This window comes from Adiantum capillus-veneris, chromosome 2 (genome assembly GCF_014529385.1).
Source record: "Adiantum capillus-veneris isolate H3 chromosome 2, ASM1452938v2, whole genome shotgun sequence".
Lineage (NCBI taxonomy): Eukaryota > Viridiplantae > Streptophyta > Polypodiopsida > Polypodiales > Pteridaceae > Adiantum > Adiantum capillus-veneris.
This window is the reverse complement of record NC_140932.1, coordinates 143,567,550-143,587,440: the sequence shown is the minus strand read 5'-3', so window position 1 is coordinate 143,587,440 and position 19,891 is coordinate 143,567,550. Positions and strand designations below refer to the sequence as shown.

The 19,891-nt window shown below is 43.3% G+C and overlaps 1 protein-coding gene across 5 annotated transcripts in view; it reads left to right on the top strand.

The window, feature by feature from the left end:
• The window catches only part of LOC147463783 (uncharacterized), a 39,996-nt gene extending 20,652 nt beyond the window's left edge, over positions 1 to 19,344 (top strand). For all 5 annotated transcript variants that reach the window (XM_086490905.1, XM_086490894.1, XM_086490899.1 and 2 more), the window contains one exon: positions 18,735 to 19,344. In XM_086490905.1, the coding sequence (XP_086347031.1) occupies positions 18,735 to 18,842 (108 nt within the window). In that variant the 3' untranslated portion in view covers positions 18,843 to 19,344. The remainder of the gene's footprint in view (positions 1 to 18,734) is intronic.
• The last annotated feature ends 547 nt before the right edge of the window (positions 19,345 to 19,891 follow it).

The window sequence follows — 19,891 nt, the reverse complement described above, 5'->3', positions numbered from 1 at the left end:
CTTGGCTCGACATGGTTCTTCCCGTTCTTCCCGGAATCGTCCTTCTTTGCAGAGAAAGAGAGGAGTCCGAGCTCTGATACCACTGTCACAAAACGGGAGCGTACACGAGCACTTAGAAAATCTGAAAATTATAATTCTTTGAAAACATGAGAGAAGGGAGAAGATCGACACAGTATTAGGGACCAGAAGATGGGCTGGTCCCCCCCCCATTAAGAGTATTCTTTTATTCAGGGAGAATTCTTATACAAGCACGAGAACCTGAGGAAACCCCTCCGTTCTGTAATCTTAGACCCGAAGGTCGTGCTTTCCCGTAAAGGGCTTGGGCACAAGGCCGTTCCTCCCCGCAAGGGACTTAGGCGCGAAGCCGTACTTTCCCGTAAGGGACTTAGGTGTGAAGCCGTACTTCCCGTGAAGGGCCTTCCCGTGAGACGGGAGATTCCTGCAAAACAAACCACACAAAGCAACAATTCTCAATGCGTATCAACACCTTATACCTGTCGCTCCTTGCTCGGAGAATCGACCTCCGTACTCAGTCGTCATGCGACACTTGCAAATTCTGTCGCAGGCTCTACTCCAGAATCCCAGCGCTAATACTTTCTACTGCTCCCGGCTCTCTCAGAAACTGAACGCTAGCTACCCTTTTATAGGGTGTGGCACCTGGCGGGAATAGCAGCCAAAAAGCAGAATTGGGCGCTCCTAGAGAGAGGAGAGAGAAAATCGTTGAGCTTGGCGCTTTTTAGAGAGAGGAGAGAGAGAGATCGCAAATCAGCCCCCTGCCTTGGTTTTAGCGCTTGTTTTTTTTATAAGGCCTTGCTTGCTTTATTTTATTAAGCCACTTTATAAAATAAAGTGTGAACCTGTTCAAACTGGTCACTTTAAAGTGACCGGCCACTTTATAAAATAAAGTGTGAACCTGTTCAAACTTTAAAACTCACTCAGTTAGTTAAAATAATGCTACACGAACACATTCCAGGAGTCCCCGGGTGTAGGACACGACACAGATGCAATGCAGACACAGACTCCTCGCGGGAAAACATCTGTCCTCCCGCGACTGTTCCTGCTTTTCGTAAAAAGCTTCATTGAACCCATCTTTATTCTTGTGCTTGCGTTCTTACGCGTATTTTCTTACTAAGTTCGGATTTCCTCCTTAGCCTATAGGATGCCCCCTTACTGATGCACCCGTCACCCATCATGTGACGCATCAGGGGCACTCGTAACGTGGCCCTTTCCACCGAACTTACGGAAACTCCTTCGCGATGTTTACCGTCACCCATCAAATGACACATCAGAGTTGTCCGTTCCTGATGGCAGTTCCTGTAGCTACAATCTTTTTAACAGTTCTTAGTGCACATAATAAAATATCCTAAAAAAAAGATTTAATCATTAAAAATAAGAAAATAGTCCAAATAGCAACACCGGGTGCACTTGCCAAGCCCATCCCAGCTGGGGGCGCCCATGTTTGAGAGGGTGGCTGATTTTGCAATTCATTGTGCTACAATATGTGTGAGTAGTTGTTGCAGGTGATGAAGCTTTAATGGAAAGCTTGTCTTCTCCCTTGCTCTATGTAGCGCGATGATCTGCTCTCGTGCATCTCTCTCTCCCCTTTGCACATATGGTAATGCCCCACTAGTTGGTCTCCTCAAATCAAAGTCATTTAGGCCCCCTTGCTACACTTATAAGTCGGTGGTTACTAGGAATTAACTCTAAAGAGGCAAACTGGACACATGGCGGCTTTATGCGCATTTGCTAAGGCAAGAGCCTTTTGAATAGGAGCCGGATTAGCTAATTGCCAATCCCCCATAGGTACGCACAGTTCCATCGCGAAGGATTGCGAAAACGGAGAGTTTTCTCGCGTGCCTCTCTCGCTTGAAAACTCGTCTGTTTCAAAGGGGAACTGTTCCATTCTGTGCGGGAGCACGTGTGACACGCGACGATCCAAAACAGAGAATTACAGCCTACTATGTTTTTTGACAGGTTTAGGGTTATGCACCTAAACTGTAGGGCAATGCCATGGGAGTCTCGAGAAAGCCTTGGGATGTGTAAGCAGGGATTTGGGCACCTGACAGTGACAAAACAGGGAATTATAGCACGCTGAAATTGACCTGCAGCTCACTTGAAAGCTTCCAAACCGCAAGGGAAAGCGTCCTTGACATGTACTTTTGACGTGCAGGGGTTTTGCGCCGTTATGTTTGCGAAATTGGGTCAAAAACCTGCAATTACAGCCATGAACAGGTTTGGGCAGCTTGATGAGAGTTAGGTGAAAGTGTTTGGATGTTTTTTTGCAATAAGAACAAAGAAATACCGAAATGGGTGCCAGTTTTTGGGGCCAACAGGTCATCGGCGTTCGCTTGGTAGCGCTCTAGCTTCCAGGCGAGGTTCATTTGAAGTGTTAATTCCTGTTAAAAGTTTTATTTGCAAAGTTTCTCTGTGTCCTAAAGTCTAAAGTAAAGTTTCTGGCATTTTTTTTTTTGGCCAACCAGTTGTTGGCGGGTGAAAGCCAAAGTATACCGCCCTACGGGCCGGTTTCATGGTTCCGTCTCGCCGGGACAGAATCACTTTTTCCTCAAGAAGTGAGCTTCGGTTGGTTTTTGGTGAAGACACAGAGTACATGAACGCGGGATTACACTATGACCGATAAAGGGAAAGGCATTATGGAAGATGGTTCCTCTTCAATTCCTACAGTGTTTTGAGGTTGGGAGAATTCATGGCCACGCCTGTCTGTACGTCTTGTTGATGTGAATGCTCCACCAGTGTAGGACTTTATGATTGGGCAACCTGAAGATGATGCATTCAGGACTCAATCGGTTGCGGTTGTTTGGCATGGCTGGTTTATCTGGACAAAAGCTAGATATGGCACGTACGACACGAAATGTCAATGGCCAAGGAATGCCGATGACACCTATTACAGTGCCCATGTTGCAGACAATTCCCTATGACAATTTGGGGGCATTGGAAAAGCCAAAAGCTTACAAAGAAGGTCGTGCAGCTGTAAAGTTTAGCACTTTCAATGGCTTTGAGGATAAGACAAAGGCTCTTACTTTCCTCCAACAGTTTGATACAGCTTATGCAGGAGGGAATTTTACTGAGGCCTCTAAGGTTAGGAAAGCTACCACTTTCTTGAAAGACAATGTGCTTACATGGTGGACGACATTGTTGATGCAAGGACAGGCAACCGCCACATGGGTATACTTCAAGCAAATGTTTGCATTTGCGTTGCTGTCAAATGAATTTAAAGCCGATGTTGTCACAAGACGGGCACCACGTGCCAATAGAAAAGAACAGATTGAAGAGACTCTTAGCACTTCAATAAAAACAGAACTGAGAGAGAGAGACGACACGCGACACGAAGTGGCAGAATTCCACCCCTGAGAGTATTGGCCCCAAACCTTGGCGCCCCTTTCGGTATTTCTTTATATTGCATCAACACAGTACAAGCCGATACTCCAGACTATGCACCTTCTCCAGGAAGCATGCTAGAGAATGAGCCCTAGCCTCATATTTAAAGGACCTAGGCCCCAAAGGCAATTCCTTGTAACTCAAAAGCTCCTGGTCCAAAAGCAATGCCAAAAAGTTGCCAACGCAATTTACGGAAATCCATACAGCCTGCCACGTCATCAGCTAACGCAAAACACGGAAATCCGTACAACCTGCCGCGTCATCAACCAACGCAATTTTTGAAAATCTGCCACGTCATCAACAACTACACAATTTCTTTTGTGTGTGTGTGTGTGTGTCTCTTGCTTTATTTCCATTTATGTCACTTGGGGCCCCATCGGACGGGGTCCCATAAGTTGGTTGGACTTCTTCTTCTGTTACTTGTTCTTCTTAGGGTTTAGGCCCCTCGGCCGACATCTGCAAGTTGACTCCATTCTTCAGGGCTTTGACACGTGAGCAGTTTGTTACAAATGTCATGATGGATTGGCACCAACTCACTGCAGCTACTTGCAAGAGCCTACAAGAGTACAACCGGAGGTTTTGTAAAGCGTTGCTCTCAGTAACCTCCTACAAGTTTGTGCCACTGACAGAGTAGATTGAGAAGTATTGTTGTGGGTTGCCTCAAGGGCTTCGAGATTACTGTACAAAGAACCGAGTGGCTACCCTCACTCAGCTTATGGAAGTTGCCAACATTGGTCTTGCCTTGTTGAAGGGAGAGGACAGTGGGTTTCCAGGCAACGTGAAAGGGGGCCAGTAAAATAAAAATTCAGCAAAGAAGCCCTTTGTGAAAATAGCTCCTGAAGCGTCATAAGGGTCAGAAAAGGTAAACAAGGATAAGGACTCAGCGGGGACTTCTAGAGCGCATGCAAAGAAACAGAAAAGGAAGCCTTTTGTGCGTAAGTCGCTCGAGGAAAAGGTGGTCTTGATGGCTGAGAATAAATGCTTTATATGCGAACATCCTGGTCACTTTGCCACAGATTGCCCACAAAGGAAAAGACCTGTTGACTCAGATGATAAGAGGACAAGAAAGGAAAGAAGCAGGTTTAATGCTAGACATGGTGGGTGACAGGCAAAGCACGGATGCCGGCGAGTTATACAGAGCATGGGGTAAAGTCAGAGATCAGACGACACTTATTTTCTTTGATCCAGGTGCCAAAGCAAACTTTATCTCGCCAGAGTTAGCTATGAAGCTGGGCATCAGAGTTGAAGAGATGGGGTACACGGCAGAGGCAAGGTTGGCATGTCTTGGCCACTCAGAGTGTGTTACTCCCACCATTGGAAAGCTGCGTCTGCATGTGCGGCTCACTGGAAAGCTTCCAAACCGCAAGGGAAAGCGTCCTTTGATGAGCGCGCGGCGGTGTGTGCAAGTGAAAGAGCACGCCAGAGTGTGCGGGGTGTGTGCATGGAGAGGTGGCGAAGACCAGCAAGAAGGAGGGCGCTAGCAGATTGAAAGAGGGAGAGAGAGAGAGCACGTAAGTTTTGTAAGGGGATAAGTGAGTGAGTTTGTAAAACTCACTATCCCTTTTATTATTGTATAAGGACCAATTTAATAAGTTAGTGGCCAAGTGAACTTGGCCAAAGGTTAGTAACCTTTAAAATGTACATTAAAGGGGGCCATTTGGGCCTTTAACCCAACAACCTCCCACTTAAAGACATAAATGGCGCCTTTAAGCTACGTGACTCCCACCATCTCTATGCATAGATGATGTTGTGCTTTGGTAAGCACTTAGTGAGAGCATCGGCTGGATTTTGTGATGTATAGACCTTAACCAATGTAATAAGGCCATCCTCAAGCATTTCTCGTATGAAGTGATACCGCACATCAATATGCTTTGTGCGTGCATGAAACATGGCGTTCTTTGCCAGACATATGGCACTCTGGCTATCACAACCAAGCATAGGTGCCTTAGCAGGCAAACCAAACTCACTGCATAGGCGTGCTAACCAAATAGCTTCTTTGGAAGCCTCAGTGGCTGAAATATATTCAGCCTCTGTCGTAGACAATGCAACAATCTTTTGCAATCTAGAACACCATGAAACAGCACCTCCCGCAAGAGTAAATACATAGCCACTTGTGGATTTTCGTGTATCCACATCACCAGCCATGTTAGAGTCACAAAATCCCTTCAACTCCATTGGTCCTTTACCATAGCAGAGGCATTTGTTTTTAGTCCCTTTCAAGTACCTCATAATGGACTTCACTGCATCCCAATGCAACCTGCCTGGATTAGCCATAAATCGGCTAACAACTCCCATTGCATGGACTCTGTCAGGCCTAGTAGCAACCATAGCATACATAAGTGAACCACAAGCTGAAGCATAAGGCACACTTTGCATGTCATTGGCGTCTTCCTTTGTCCCAACTTCCTTTGACTTGGGACAATCATCCTTGGAGATTTTAACATATGGTTGTAATGGCACACCAAGAGTCTTTGCTTCAATCATGTTAAATCTGTCCAACACCTTTTCAATGTACTTTTCTTGCGACAAATACAATAGGCGCTTGTCTCTTTGCCGTGTAACACGCACTCCAAGTATATGTTCAGCTGCCCCAAGATCTTTCATTGAAAACGCAGATTTCAGCTGTCCTTTAAGAGCATCAATAGTGATTCTTTTCTTTGCAGCTATCAACATATCGTCTACATAGAGCACAAGAATGATAGGGCTGCCATCCTCATCACGTTTGGTATACAAACAATGGTCTGGATGGCTTCTTTTGTAACCATGTTTAAGCATGAAGCGATCAAACTTCTTGTACCACTGTCCATACAAGCTTCTATTGAGCATACATACCAAATGTTCCTTGCCAGGGATAACAAAACCCTCGGGTTGCTTCATGTAAAGCTCTTCTTCCACATCACCATGCAAGAAAGTGGTATGTATATCCATTTGGTCCATCTCCAAATCAAGAGCAGCCACAATGGCAAACAATACACGCAACGTGGTCATCTTCACGACAGGAGAGAACACTTCCTGAAAGTCTATGCCCTTGGTTTGAACATATCCCTTTGCCACAAGCCTTGCCTTATACTTGGGTTTTGCATCAACAGTTTTGATTTTATACACCCATTTGTTAGGAATAGCCTTCCTTCCTTTGGGCAATTCAACCAAATCCCAAGTATGATTAGCATGCAAAGCTTTAATCTCTTCCTGCATAGCAAGCTCCCACTTGTCGCTGTGCTCACATGTCTTTGCCTCTTTATACGTAAGAGGCTCTCCCTCATCTGTCAACATAATGTAATGCAAAGAGGGGTCATATCGACTCACAGGCCGTCTTTGAAGAGTAGACCGCCTCACCCAATGATCCACATTATCCGGCAATGGGTTTACATCAGGTGGCACTACAAAATCATCAACAATGGGTTGCTGTACATCATTTTCAGCATTGTTTCTTGGCTGCAAATGCCCTTCAGGAGCCCCAATTTGCTGTCCAACATCATTTGGCTCAAACACCACTGGATCATCTACATTTTCAGCCATTTGTGGTGCATCCTGAGGGTCAAAAATAGGCCTAACAGGCGGCTGGTCATGCTGAAATTTCACCCTTTTATGGTCATGCTTTGAGGTACAATTGTTTTGAAGCAGCCTTGCCTCATTAAAAACAACATCCCGGCTACGTACAACCCTTTTGAGCTGAGGTAACCAAATCCTGTAGCCCATTTCGCCTTCTTCACCATATCCCATGAAGAGGCCTTTAATGGACTTCGCATCTAGTTTACTCATCAACTCAGGACTAACATGCACAAAAGCTTCGCAACCAAAAATGCGTAAGTGATCATATGAAGCAGGCTTGCCAGACCAAACCTCTTCAGAGATGTCACCTTTCAAAGACATGTGAGGGGATCGATTGCATATATGCACTGCAGTTTTCAAAGCTTCTCCCCAAAATCCATGGGAGAGATTAGCTGTGGACAACATGCATCTCACCCTCTCACAAAGTGTCCTATTGAATCTTTCAGCCACACCATTAGAAGAGGGGCTGTATGGCACAGTAAGCTCCCTCTTAATGCCCAAGTTTTCATAAAACTTGTTAAATTCAGCACTTGTGTACTCCCCCCCATTGTCTGTACGCAAGCATTTTAGCTTTCTACCTGTTTGGGTGGTCACAAATGCATGAAATCTCTTAAACGCAGCAAAGGCTTCATCCTTAGACTTAAGCAAATAAACCCAAATTTTCCTAGAATGATCATCAACAAAGGAGACAAAATAACATGCACCACCCATAGACTTAGTAGGCATGCTACATACATCAGAATGTACAAGATCAAGCACACAAGGTTTATGAGAGACACCAGAGTAATAAGAACGCTTTACTTGCTTGCCATATTGACATTCATTACAAAAGTCAAGCTTTGTGCCTTTAGCATCAAGCTTGTTCAAAGCACAAAGCTTAGAAAGGCCCTTTTGGCTCATGTGGCCAAGCCTCTTATGCCACAACTCCATGTGAGAGTTAATTTCAGCCAATGCAATAAACTTGCCCTACACGGCCTTTCCATGCATGCAATAAAGTGTCCCTTTCTTTGTGCCCTTCATAATCAGCCTTGAGCCTTTAGTCATTTTCCATGACCCTCTCTCAAACAAGATGCTGTAACCATGGATATCCATCTGACCAACAGAAAGCAGACTCTTCTTGATTCCCAGCACATATCTAACATCATGCAAGACAAGCTCATTCGTGCCATCTATGGAGAGATGCACAGTGCCAATACCCTCAATGGAACATGCATGATTGTTTCCAAGGTATACATGGCCACGCTTGCCCGCATCAAAAGTAGAGAAACACTCCTTGATAGGAGTCACATGAAATGAAGCACCGGAATCAACAATCCAAGTCTGGGACAATGCATCATTGACAGTCAACAAAGCATCAATAAGATCACTCTTGGTGATCTGCATGTCCTGTGAATGAACATTTAGAGAGGCATCATAGTCATAAGCATCATCATCTGACAAAGTGGCACACAAGATGTCCTCTACATCTGACAGCTCCTCAATTACGACACTAGAAGCCACATTGGCCTTCTCTTTGTCCTTTCAGCTATCCTTTGCATCTGCCTTGACTTCCTTCTTCTCTTTCTTTTTGTCTCCGCCATTCTTTTTCCTTTCTAACTCAGCTTTATAATACCTGCAATCGGGTTTCTTGTGACCTTTCCTGCCACATTGATAGCAAGTCACATTGATAGCAAGTCACATCACCCTTGCCTTTGCTTGCATTTCCCCTTTCTTTACTCTTACTCTTACTCCTTTGTGCATAAGCATTCTTCTTTTCTGTCTTGCCTCTAACCATGTTGGCAGAGCTGTCTCCCTCTCCACTTGCTTTCCTCCTGATTTCTTCATTCAAGATAGAACCCCTAACTCCATCAAAGGTCAAATTGGGGTTATTGGACAACGAAACCACCAAAGTTTCCCATGACTCAGGTAAGGTCATAAGCAAGAAGATAGCTTTTAGCTTATCATCAAAAGGGGGCAAGCCAGAATCCTGTAACTGCGACAAAGTACCTGCGAACAATGACAAGTGCTCTGCTGCGCTCTTGGACTCATCTAGTTGCATGCCAACAAGTTTTCGCATCAAGTGCACCTGGTTGACAGGCGTTGTATTTTCATACATTCCCTTTAATTTCTCCCACACATCAAAAGCAGTCGTGAGACCTTTCATATCAATGACGGTCTCATCGATCATGGCCATTTTAATGTATGTAACGGCCTTCCTGTTCATGCTAACGCATGCTTCATCCGTCATATTCTGTGGCTTCACCTGTTCAAGTGCCCCTTCGCAATCCTTAAGAAATAGGATTCCTTGAATCTGTCTTTCCAAAGATCAAAACCTGTACCATCGAACCTCCTAATCTCGAAGAGATTCTTTACATCCGAAGAAGATGAGGCCATAGTTGCACGAAATAAGAGGGATAATACGCTGAATTTTTGGACAAAATGCGCAAAAATCGGAGTATAGCCTCACAAAAATGTGCACTACAGCTCCAAATGGTCACAGGAGCAATTTGGGGCAAAATAGGTAGATTTGGACACAAAATTCAATTTCTGAAATTTATGAGTAAGAAATTTCAGCGAGCGAATTTGTGCTCGAAAACAACAAATTTAGTTGTTTTTAGTCTCAGAAGACATACATAAGGCTAATACACAGCCTTTAGAAGCATGTAAGTGCAAAAGCCCCAGTTTGTAACATCAAAATTGTATGAAATTGAGCCACAAACGGTCATACATAGACAAAATTTGTCAAACGTGCGTAAATTGCATCAATTTGCACTTTCCCCAATGTAATCGCACCATAAAAACACTTGCAAAAACCTGCACAAATCTGAAATTTTCTTAAAACACCTGTTTTAGGGCTTGTTTTTTGGCAATTTCAGTGTTTTCGGGTAGCCGGGACTTAGCAAAAGTATTCCCACACCTTAATACATCATTTGCAAAACGTGTATTTTGCTGTCATAACCTGTAATTTGCTGTTTTTGACCTAATTTCAGCCTGTTTTGGGTCAATTTGGGTTGCCTGGAGCTCTCTACTGTCCGGGGACGAGTCCTTTGGCGACGAAATTGCAAAATCTCGCGTTTGCAGGTTTGGGGGCAAACCCTAATAGGGCTCTGATACCAATTGATGAGCGCGCGGCGGTGTGTGCAAGTGAAAGAGCACGCGAGAGTGTGCGGGGTGTGTGCAGGGAGAGGTGGCGAAGACCAGCAAGAAGGAGGGCGCTAGCAGATCGAAAGTGGGAGAGAGAGAGCACGTAAGTTTTGTAAGGGGATAAGTGAGTGAGTTTGTAAAACTCACTATCCCTTTTATTATTGTATAAGGACCAATTTAATAAGTTAGTGGCCAAGTTCAATGTGAACTTGGCCAAAGGTTAGTAACCTTTAAAATGTACATTAAAGGGGACCATTTGGGCCTTTAACCCAACATCCTTGACATGCACTATTGATGTAACCGGCCTGTTAACTTCAAATAAGGCGGTAGACTTTACTTCAAACCTTGATTTAGCTTTCACCCATTATTAGTCGTCTATTCTACCTGTGCTATAATGAAACAAGAGAGGGGAATGGGATACAGATGCTAGAATGCATCTGTATGCGAGTCAGACACCAGATTGGCCCCTAAATAGGCGCCCCTTTCGGTATTTCTTTATTCTTTAAAAGAGGGAATAAAAGCTGTGGTTCCCCCTGCACAATCTGGGCTGAATTTCTTCTGTTCTGGCCGGATTTCAGGAGCATAACTGTACTAGGACCCTTCACAGTCAGTATTCCCACGCATTAGATGACTTTCCCGACGTATACGAACACTTTGCAAAACCTGGTGAGAATCTGCAGCACGCTGAATTCTCTGTTTTCTTCCTTGAAAATGCGCCAGATCACCTGTACAGCGGTCCCCTTGCGTCCCCGAACGTCCTGGGGGTATTAGGGTCCGTTTAGGGCCAAAACCCTAAACCTGCAAAAATACACAGCAGGCTGTAATTCCCTGTTTTGGGCTTCATTTCGTCTGTAGCAAGACCTCGAGCTCCCGCACCTGTAGGGCTACTTGCTCTTTGAATCGGACAAGATTTCGGACATGAAACCTCTCCGAATTCATCTGTACCTGTGGGGGATTAGCCACTAGCTAATCCAGTACCTGTGCAAGAGGCTCTTGCCTCGACAATCGCGCATGAACCCACACAACTGTACATTGGTCAATCTGATGAGCCCACTAGAGGGGCATAACCATAAAGAATAGGGGAGAGAGAAAGCAGTGAGAGGTGTGCAGGTCATGACATCCTGCACCTCATTGTACATAGAGGGTAAGCCAGCATTCCATTGAAGCTCTCCCACCTGTGACAGCACTAAAAAACGAGCTCACAGCTGAAAATCACGTTTTTGCCTTCTCTTTAAGTAGTAAACTGGCCTCAGAGTGCCAAGTGTCACTCATTTGTGCATTTTCCCGCTTTAGACTCTCGGGTCTAAAAATATCTCACCTGCAGCCTCTGTTGACTTGGCCACAGAGTAACAAAATGATCCCCATGTCAAATTGCGCGTAATGACGCGAAGACATTTTGCCGTCCAAAAATAGCAGTCCCTAAAATTTAGGAGTTTCTGCCATTACATTACACTGCAGCCACACCCAGAACTGAAATGTAGCCTATGTAGCAAAGGATTCCGCTTTGGCTGGCCAATGACCCCACTTTGGCTAACCATAGTCCTTGTCCAACCTTAGTGCTCTTTAGCCCTCAGGCCTGGACTCTCTCTGAACAGTTCCACACTAGCTATGCAATGCAGGGCAATTGGATTTCCAAAGGGGTGTTTCCAAAAGGTAAAACAAACGAAATTCCCCAAAGAAAGAGAAAACAAACAAAAATGGAATTGCCACTGGCTGGTGACATACTCCCCTCTTGAAATCTCAAACGTCCTCGTTTGCACCTATGTCGTACATGCTTACAGTCAGCACTCGGGTGTATTCAACACTTGTCGACACATGTACGACACATACATGCTCATTGTCAACCTTGGTGTATTCAACACCTCGTCGACACATGTATTGCCTGTGTGTGAACCCTGTCCCAATGACATAGTGAAAGCGTCACACTCTGCCATTGCTTTGAGTCCATAACTTTCCAATGAAAAAATGGAAGCGTCACATTTTGTCACCGTCTTTAAGTACACGTTGGATCGAGTAACCTTTCGAGCATACCCAAACCGACAGTTTAAGAATGCAGTTACACATGTACTCTTCAATAGAAATAATTGTTGTACCCTTGACAAACGGACAAGAAATACTCACTTCTATAGCACTAAACAAACTTTTGGACATTCCATAAGAGCAATTGCCAAACTGACAATCTGTACAACACTAACATTCATGTAACATGCACTTTATTTGAGCTCACTGTAAGTAACATGTACATCATTTCTTTGAGAAGCCATTGTCACACTGACAATCCATGTAGCTCTTAATCTCAAGGGGTCAAGGTAGGTTGCAAACCAAGGTTTTAAGTTCCCATACTATTAGTGACTCTGCAAGTTCACTTTTTTCTATCCACTTGACATCCAGAGGTGAATAGCTTTTGAACTTTACCAAACAGCACCTTGCAACCTTGCTTTTTGTTTTCTTTCTTTATGTGCCAAAATCTGTTCCGGGACCAAGATCTCGTCAAGTTCCTCGACTTCTGGTTGATCTTCAGTTGGCATATCTTCTGGCACATCACCCACATAGTGTCTAAGAAGACTCACGTGAAACGCATTGTGAATCTTCCAACTCTAAGGCAATTTCAGCCTTTATGCAATATCACTGATTTGCATACTGAGCATCGAAAACAATCTTTCTCTGCTCTTCATCTTGATCTTTGGAGATTAACCTGTGATTTACGCTTATGCTGTTACTTTTATTGGGCTGAGAATTCTCTTTTTGATCCAATTTTGGCAGTATAATTGTAGTAGAAACCTTCACAACCAAAAATCCACATATCCAAGTGATTATCCACGCATAATAGAGCACTTTTGCAAACCTGTCCTGGAAATTCAGCACGCTGAATTCTCTGTTTTTAGCTCCTAAAATGCTCCAGATCACTTGTATTACTGTTCTCTAGCTTCCCCGAAGCTCTTGGGACAAAAAGGCATCAAATAGGGTCAAAACCCTAAATCTGTAGAAAAATACAGCAAGCTGTATTTTCTTCTTTTGGGCTCTGTTTTGCGTGCCAATCGCACCAATTCGTCGCCTTTGATCTTCTGCATCAGTAGGACTACTTGCCCTTTGATTTACACGAGATTCCTTGCGCTGGTTAAATCATCCTGTACTTGTTTTGAATTAGCCTTTAGCTAATTCGGTACCTGTATGAAATCATTCCAAGTGGAAGGAGTCTGTCCTTGTAACAACAGTGTATTCCACCACTAACTTGCATTTTTTTTTTTCCAGAAAAGTGGCAGCTTTCCTGACTTTAAATGCTCCTTCCAACAAATGCTTTGTCAAACTGTTCGAGGAAAGAGAAAACCTTTGTCCTCTAATCAAAGCCATTGAATGTGTCAATGGACTCATTGATCATCTTCTTTGTATGGCTTTAGCTTATCCATTGACTCCAAATTGTCAAAAGAGACAGTTTGCATAATGGGTACACCTGTGGGAGCCATCTGTACTCCCTGGCTAGTAACATGTTGATGTACAGGTGTCATATTCAGTGATGGGATTGAAAAACCAGCCATACCCAAGTTGCCTTGTGACACCCCAAACTAACCTTGTGTGCCCTGAAATTCTGGGTGCAAACCAATGTTTGCATACATGGGGTTGGGCACCATGCCTTGCATACCCCTAAACACTGTTCCTGGCATGCCAAAACTGCCTTGAACTTGATGTGCTATTGATGAAGATTGTATGAACTCCATAAATCTTGGATTCTCCATCGATTGCTTGAACATGGTCACAGCAGTAACAACCTTCAAAGCTTTCTCTGCTTGGCCTGAACTATCGCCAATTTCATGTGCAGCTGGAATAGGCTGTCTATCCTCTGAAGAGGAACCCTCTTCCTTGTTGCCATCCATCCTATATCCAAAGAAAGACTCGTAGCCTTTCTAACCTGTATCCAAAGAAAGACTCTTGTAGCCTTTCTCACCTGTAAATCCAAAGAAAGACTTGTAGCCTTTCTCACCTGTATCCAAAGAAAGACTCTTGTAGCCTTTCTCACCTGTAAATCCACTCGATCTACTTTCAAACTCTCTGTGTTTTCAAGGTCATCCCAAACTCTCTGTGTGTCTTTAACCCAAACTGACCAAGGCTCACTTTTTGAGGAAAAAGTGATTTAATCCCGTCGATGGAACCATGTAACCGGCCTGTTAACTTCAAATAAGGCGGTAGACTTTACTTCAAACCTTGATTTAGCTTTCACCCATTATTAGTCGTCTATCCTACCTGTGCTATAATGAAACAAGAGAGGGGAATGGGATACAGATGCTAGAATGCATCTGTATGCAAGTTAGACACCAGATTGGCCCCTAAATAGGCGCCCCTTTCGGTATTTCTTTATTCTTTAAAAGAGGGAATAAAGGCTGTGGTTCCCTATAAGCTGCCCCGCACAATCTGGGCTGAATTTCTTCTGTTCTGGCCGGATTTTAGCAGCATAACTGTACTAGGACCCTTCACAATCAGTATTCCCACACATTAGATGACTTTCCCGACGTATACGAACACTTTGCAAAACCTGGTGAGAATCTGCAGCACGCTGAATTCTCTGTTTTCTTCCCTGAAAATGCGCTAGATCACCTGTACAGTGGTCCCCTTGTGTCCCCGAACCTCCTGGGGATATTAGGGTCCGTTTAGGGCCAAAACCCTAAACCTGCAAAAATACACAGCAGGTTGTAATTCCCTGTTTTGGGCTCCGTTTCGTCTGTAGCAAGACCTCGAGCTCCCGCACCTGTAGGGCTACTTGCCCTTTGAATCGGACAAGATTTCGGGCGTGAAACCTCTCCGAATTCACCTGTACCTGTGGGGGATTAGCCACTAGCTAATCCAGTACCTGTGCAAGAGGCTCTTGCCTCGGCAATCGCGCATGAACCCACACAACTGTACATTGGTCAATCTGATGAGCCCACTAGAGGGGCATAACCATAAAGAATAGGGGAGAGAGAAAGCAATGAGAGGTGTGCAGGTCATGACATCCTGCACCTCATTGTACATAGAGGGTAAGCCAACACTCCATTGAAGCTCTCCCACCTGTGACAGCACTAAAAAACGAGCTCACAGCTGAAAATCACGTTTTTGCCTTTTCTTTAAGTAGTAAACTGGCCTCAGAGTGCCAAGTGTCACTCATTTGTGCATTTTCCCGCTTTAGACCCTCGGGTCTAAAAATATCTCACCTACAGCCTCTGTTGACTTGGCCACAGAGTAACAAAATGATCCCCATGTCAAATTGCACGTAATGACGCGAAGACATTTTGCCGTCCAAAAATAGCAGTCCCTAAAATTTAGGAGTTTCTGCCATTACATTCTTCTAGGTCATCTGACCCTCTTTGTACACTGCAGCCACACCCAGAACTGAAATGTAGCCTATGTAGCAAAGGATTCCACTTTGGCTGACCAATGACCCCACTTTGGCTAACCATAGTCCTTGTCCAACCTTAGTGCTCTTTAGCCCTCAGGCCTGGACTCTCTGAACAGTTCCACACTAGCTATGCAATGCAGGGCAGTTAGATTTCCAAAGGGATGTTTCCAAAAGGTAAAACAAACGAAATTCCCCAAAGAAAGAGAAAATAAACAAAAATGGAATTGCCATTGGCTGGTGACAATTGAACTATAGGGATTTTGCACCGTTGTGTTGGCGAAATTGGGTCAAAAACCTGCGATTACAGCCATGGACAGGTTTGGGCATCTTGGTGAGAGTTAGGTGAAAGTGTTTGGATTAGTTTTTGCAATAAGAATAAAGAAATACCGAAAGGGGCGCCAGTTTTTGGGGCCAACAAGTTGTCGATGTCTGCTTGGTAGCACTCTAGCTTCCAAGCCGGGTTCATTTGAAATGTTAATTCCCGTTACAAGTTTTATTTGCAAAGTTTTTCTGTGTCCTGAAGTCTAAAGTAAAGTTTCGGATGGAAGCCAAAGTCTACCGCCCTACGGGCCGGTTTCACCCTAAAACTGTAAATACACGCAGCAAGTTGAATCTTTCTGTTTTGGATCGTTTTGAGCGAAGCAAACACGTCTATGAGTTCGCAGGAGCTCCTGCACGCAATGGAACACTTTCCCTTTGATTTGGATGAGTTTTCACACGAGAAAACTCTCTTGTTTTACAATCTGTTGTGATGGAATTGTCGTACGTCTTGGGAATTAGCAATTAGTTAATCGGGTTCCTGCTCAGAAGTTGTGCAGTGCACAACTTATCGAAGTCATAAGCGATCAAGCTTACAAGCTAAAACTCCCTAGTCACCTCAAGGCTTATGATGTATTCTATGTAAGTCTTCTAAAAGCTCGAAGGACACAACCTAGATCATGTCCTTGATGATGAACAAATCATCTTGCCTGCTCAAGATGTTCCAACCTGATTCTATCCTAGAAACCCTAGAAAGAAATCCTTGGGCACATACTTGTCTGCCTCAAATATCTTGTCCTCAAGTCTGCAAAATGGGTGGGACTTTCTTCCCTCACTTCACTATCTCAAATGGCGCCTTGCTGTCGATGTACGCACAATGTTATTGTAAGCATATTTGACCAATGGTAGATGGTGTTCTCAAGTTAGTTGTCTTGTGCTTTGACACGTAGCATTTGGGTAGATCCAAGAAAATAGAATTTGCCTCTTCTGGCTGTTTATTTGGTCGTGGATGAAACGAAGGTGAGAACTTCAGCGTTGTGTCCATGTGCTGCCTTCCAAAAAAGACTCGTCATACGTGGGTTCCTATCATTGACAATTGATTGAGGCTTTGATTATATTTAAAGATATTGTTCATAAATATCTTAACCATATGTTCTTGCGTTATGTGTTCGTGGAAGAGCAAACATAAAGCCCAGCATCCATTGCTATATGTTCGGTGGCCTATTAAGAATCGGCAATGGCTGCAGCAATCGTGGTTGCTTTTGCTCGTCAAATTTGACTTTTTGGTATACTAGGCATGATCTTACCAATGTGTCAACATCTTTGCGTAAGGTTGGCCAATAAAGGAATACCTCAACCACTTTCATTGTCTCATCAATTCCATGATGCTCAGCATATGGTGGAGCATGACTTTCTATCAAAGCCTTTGGCCGCAATTGTTTAGTAATGCATAACTTTCCATGCATCATGAGGAAGTCACTCTTAAGCGTATAGTGTTCATGATGTTGCCCATCAACAAGTTGATTATAAATTCTTGCAAAATTTGAATCGTTAGCATATTGTGTCTTCATTTTGTCTAGTTCACAATGGTACGGAATTGACACTACTGAAATTTGGGGCTTTCGCGACAACTCATTAGCCACCATGTTATTTTTTACTTCCACATGCATAATCTGAAAATGGAACATCGACAAGACGTTTGCCCATCGCATGTGTTTCTCAGACAACTTGGTTTGTGTGAGAAAGTATCGCAAGGTTTGATGATGTGTTTGGACAACAAAATCAACCCCTAGCAGATAGTGTTTCCAACTAGTGGACATCTCGAGTTTAGCGTGCGTGCAAACACACACAGAGAAGAGGAAAGAGTCATTTTCACGAAGAAAACTAAAGCGTGTACGTATGTATTTCAGACAAAAGTAACCTTTCTTTTGGAGGGAAACCAAAAAAAAAGTTGTTCAAATTTTTTGCTGGCCAAAAACCTCCTGTCTAAAACGTTTTGGAATGTTTTTCGACTTTCTGAGGTTTCTGAGCCCATTGGTAGGTACTAGGGACAGTAGTGGGTTCGGTTCTACTCTTGAACACTCCTTCCCTTGTGAACTCTGTGTTTTCCCCACGTGAAGAAACTAAGGGTGTCTCTTCATCGACCTGTTTGTTGAAGCTTGGGATCCAATGAGTAGATTAATCTTTTTTTGAACTGCAAAAAATAGCTGCCTCCCAGATCAGACGTTAGAAGATCTTCTTTCTCATAAGCTAGCTCATCCTAGTTTCCTCGTCTTCGAGCTCAATTGTAATCCTTGCAAGCAGACTGAGAAGCTTCTTTAGTGTATTTGTTGCAGATGGGCTGTGAACTCTTTGTTTTTTTCTTTAAAGATTTTTTTTTTTGCTTATTTAGATGGAACAGCCTTTATATCTCATTGTTGGCATTCCTTTGTGTTTTTTCAATGAAACTCCCTTCAATTTGTGCATTCAAACGAATATGCATGGGCTTTAGAAGCGCGGTTCTAAATGCTGTGAGAAAAGTTGTAGAGCTATTATTAGCAAAGCTTCAACAACTGCCAAGGTTTTTTTTTTTTTGGGGGGGGGGGGGGGGGGATTGGATTTTGTATTCAAACTTTTTGCTGGCCCTGTGAAAGTAGAAAGATGTCTCAACCTGGAAGTTGCTTGTCTAATGCAGCTTCAAGTAGAAGTCATTAACACCTATTGGTGGGTTGTAGAATTATGGGCATTGATCGGAGTCGGAAAGGATGCAGATCTCTTTTATTTCACTCTAGAAACAAGACAGATGTTGTCTTTCTGTATTAGTTGTGACTTTTGTCGTTATTGATGGGTGAAAGCAACGGTCCTTTTTGTTGTGCATGGTAGACTGCGAATCTGCATGGATGCCTATGCAGAAATGCCATTTTCCTCCATTATTAAGGAACACAGGAAAAAGGGCTATTCTGTGTGTAATTCTAGGACTGGCAGATTTATGAATTTGTTGTTTATCAAAGTATAGAATATGAATTGAAGCTTACATTGTGTTTTCTCTCTCATACAGGGAAACCTCCATTTTGGATTGGTTGAAGCCATACGCCCACATTTGCCAGCACTCCGTAGTAGTCCTTACGGAAAACGTATTCTTTCTCGTACTAGTTTGAAAAAATGACTAAGTAGGTGCCCCCTTTTGAATAAAAGGGAATTTTGAAGATATTCAGCCTGTATGTAGTCGATAAATTGTTATGTCATCTGCTATATGTAAAGAGAGAAACTAGAGATCATTCAATAAGGTCTCTGAAGAGGGATCTTACTTCCAGTTTTAGCTAGACTTTTCAAGCTAACAAAGAGATATTGTATGAGATACTACATGTAACGTGCCGCACACTGCCTTGAGATGGCGACGTTGTACTGTGAAAAGTTCAGTATAATGTGCCATGAGGTTAAACAAATGTGCCCATTATACTGGGGCAAGTGAAGCTTGTGAGAAGCTCAGTGGCCAATAAAAGGCCCACAGACATTTAAAGATACCATGTACAAGTACTGAAAGAGGGCAGTTGCTCACAAGATAAGAAAAGCTTCAATGAAATGAAATATCAACCTTCTCGTGCACATTTACGTGCCATCTACATTGTAATTTTATATTATTTTAATATGCTGCCAAATACTTATGATATGGTTGTGTCAACCTTCTCATGCACATTTACGTGCCATCTACATTGTAAATTTATTTAATTTTTATATGCTGCCAATACTTGTGATATGGTCTTGAGTGAACTTTCAGTCCTAATTGTCACCGTCTTAAACACAACACTTAGTGTAAGCTTTTATGTTTACGTTTAGTTGGTTGTTTAATTTCTAACCATTACAATATTGTAGATTCTAATATCACTGGCCTTCAATGGTATATCATTTGTCTTTGCCCAATCTCAACCGTGAACTTACATGGGCCTTTCAATAACCAAGTTTATAGGGTGGTTTTAGTCTGTTGGTTTCTTTACACTTCTTAGAGAAGAAGGCAAGAACACTGACATCCCTGATTGGTCAGTAGTCTCCCAAAAGAAAAGCAAAATATGACAAGTTCACATTTTGATGGGATGGAACATTCCTAAACTTCAGCACCATATATATGGGACTTTATGGTTGGCTGCATGTTGATGTCAAAGAAACGTTTCCTTGAGAAGGGAAACCCTTGGTTTTGTCATAGGAGAGAATTCAAGC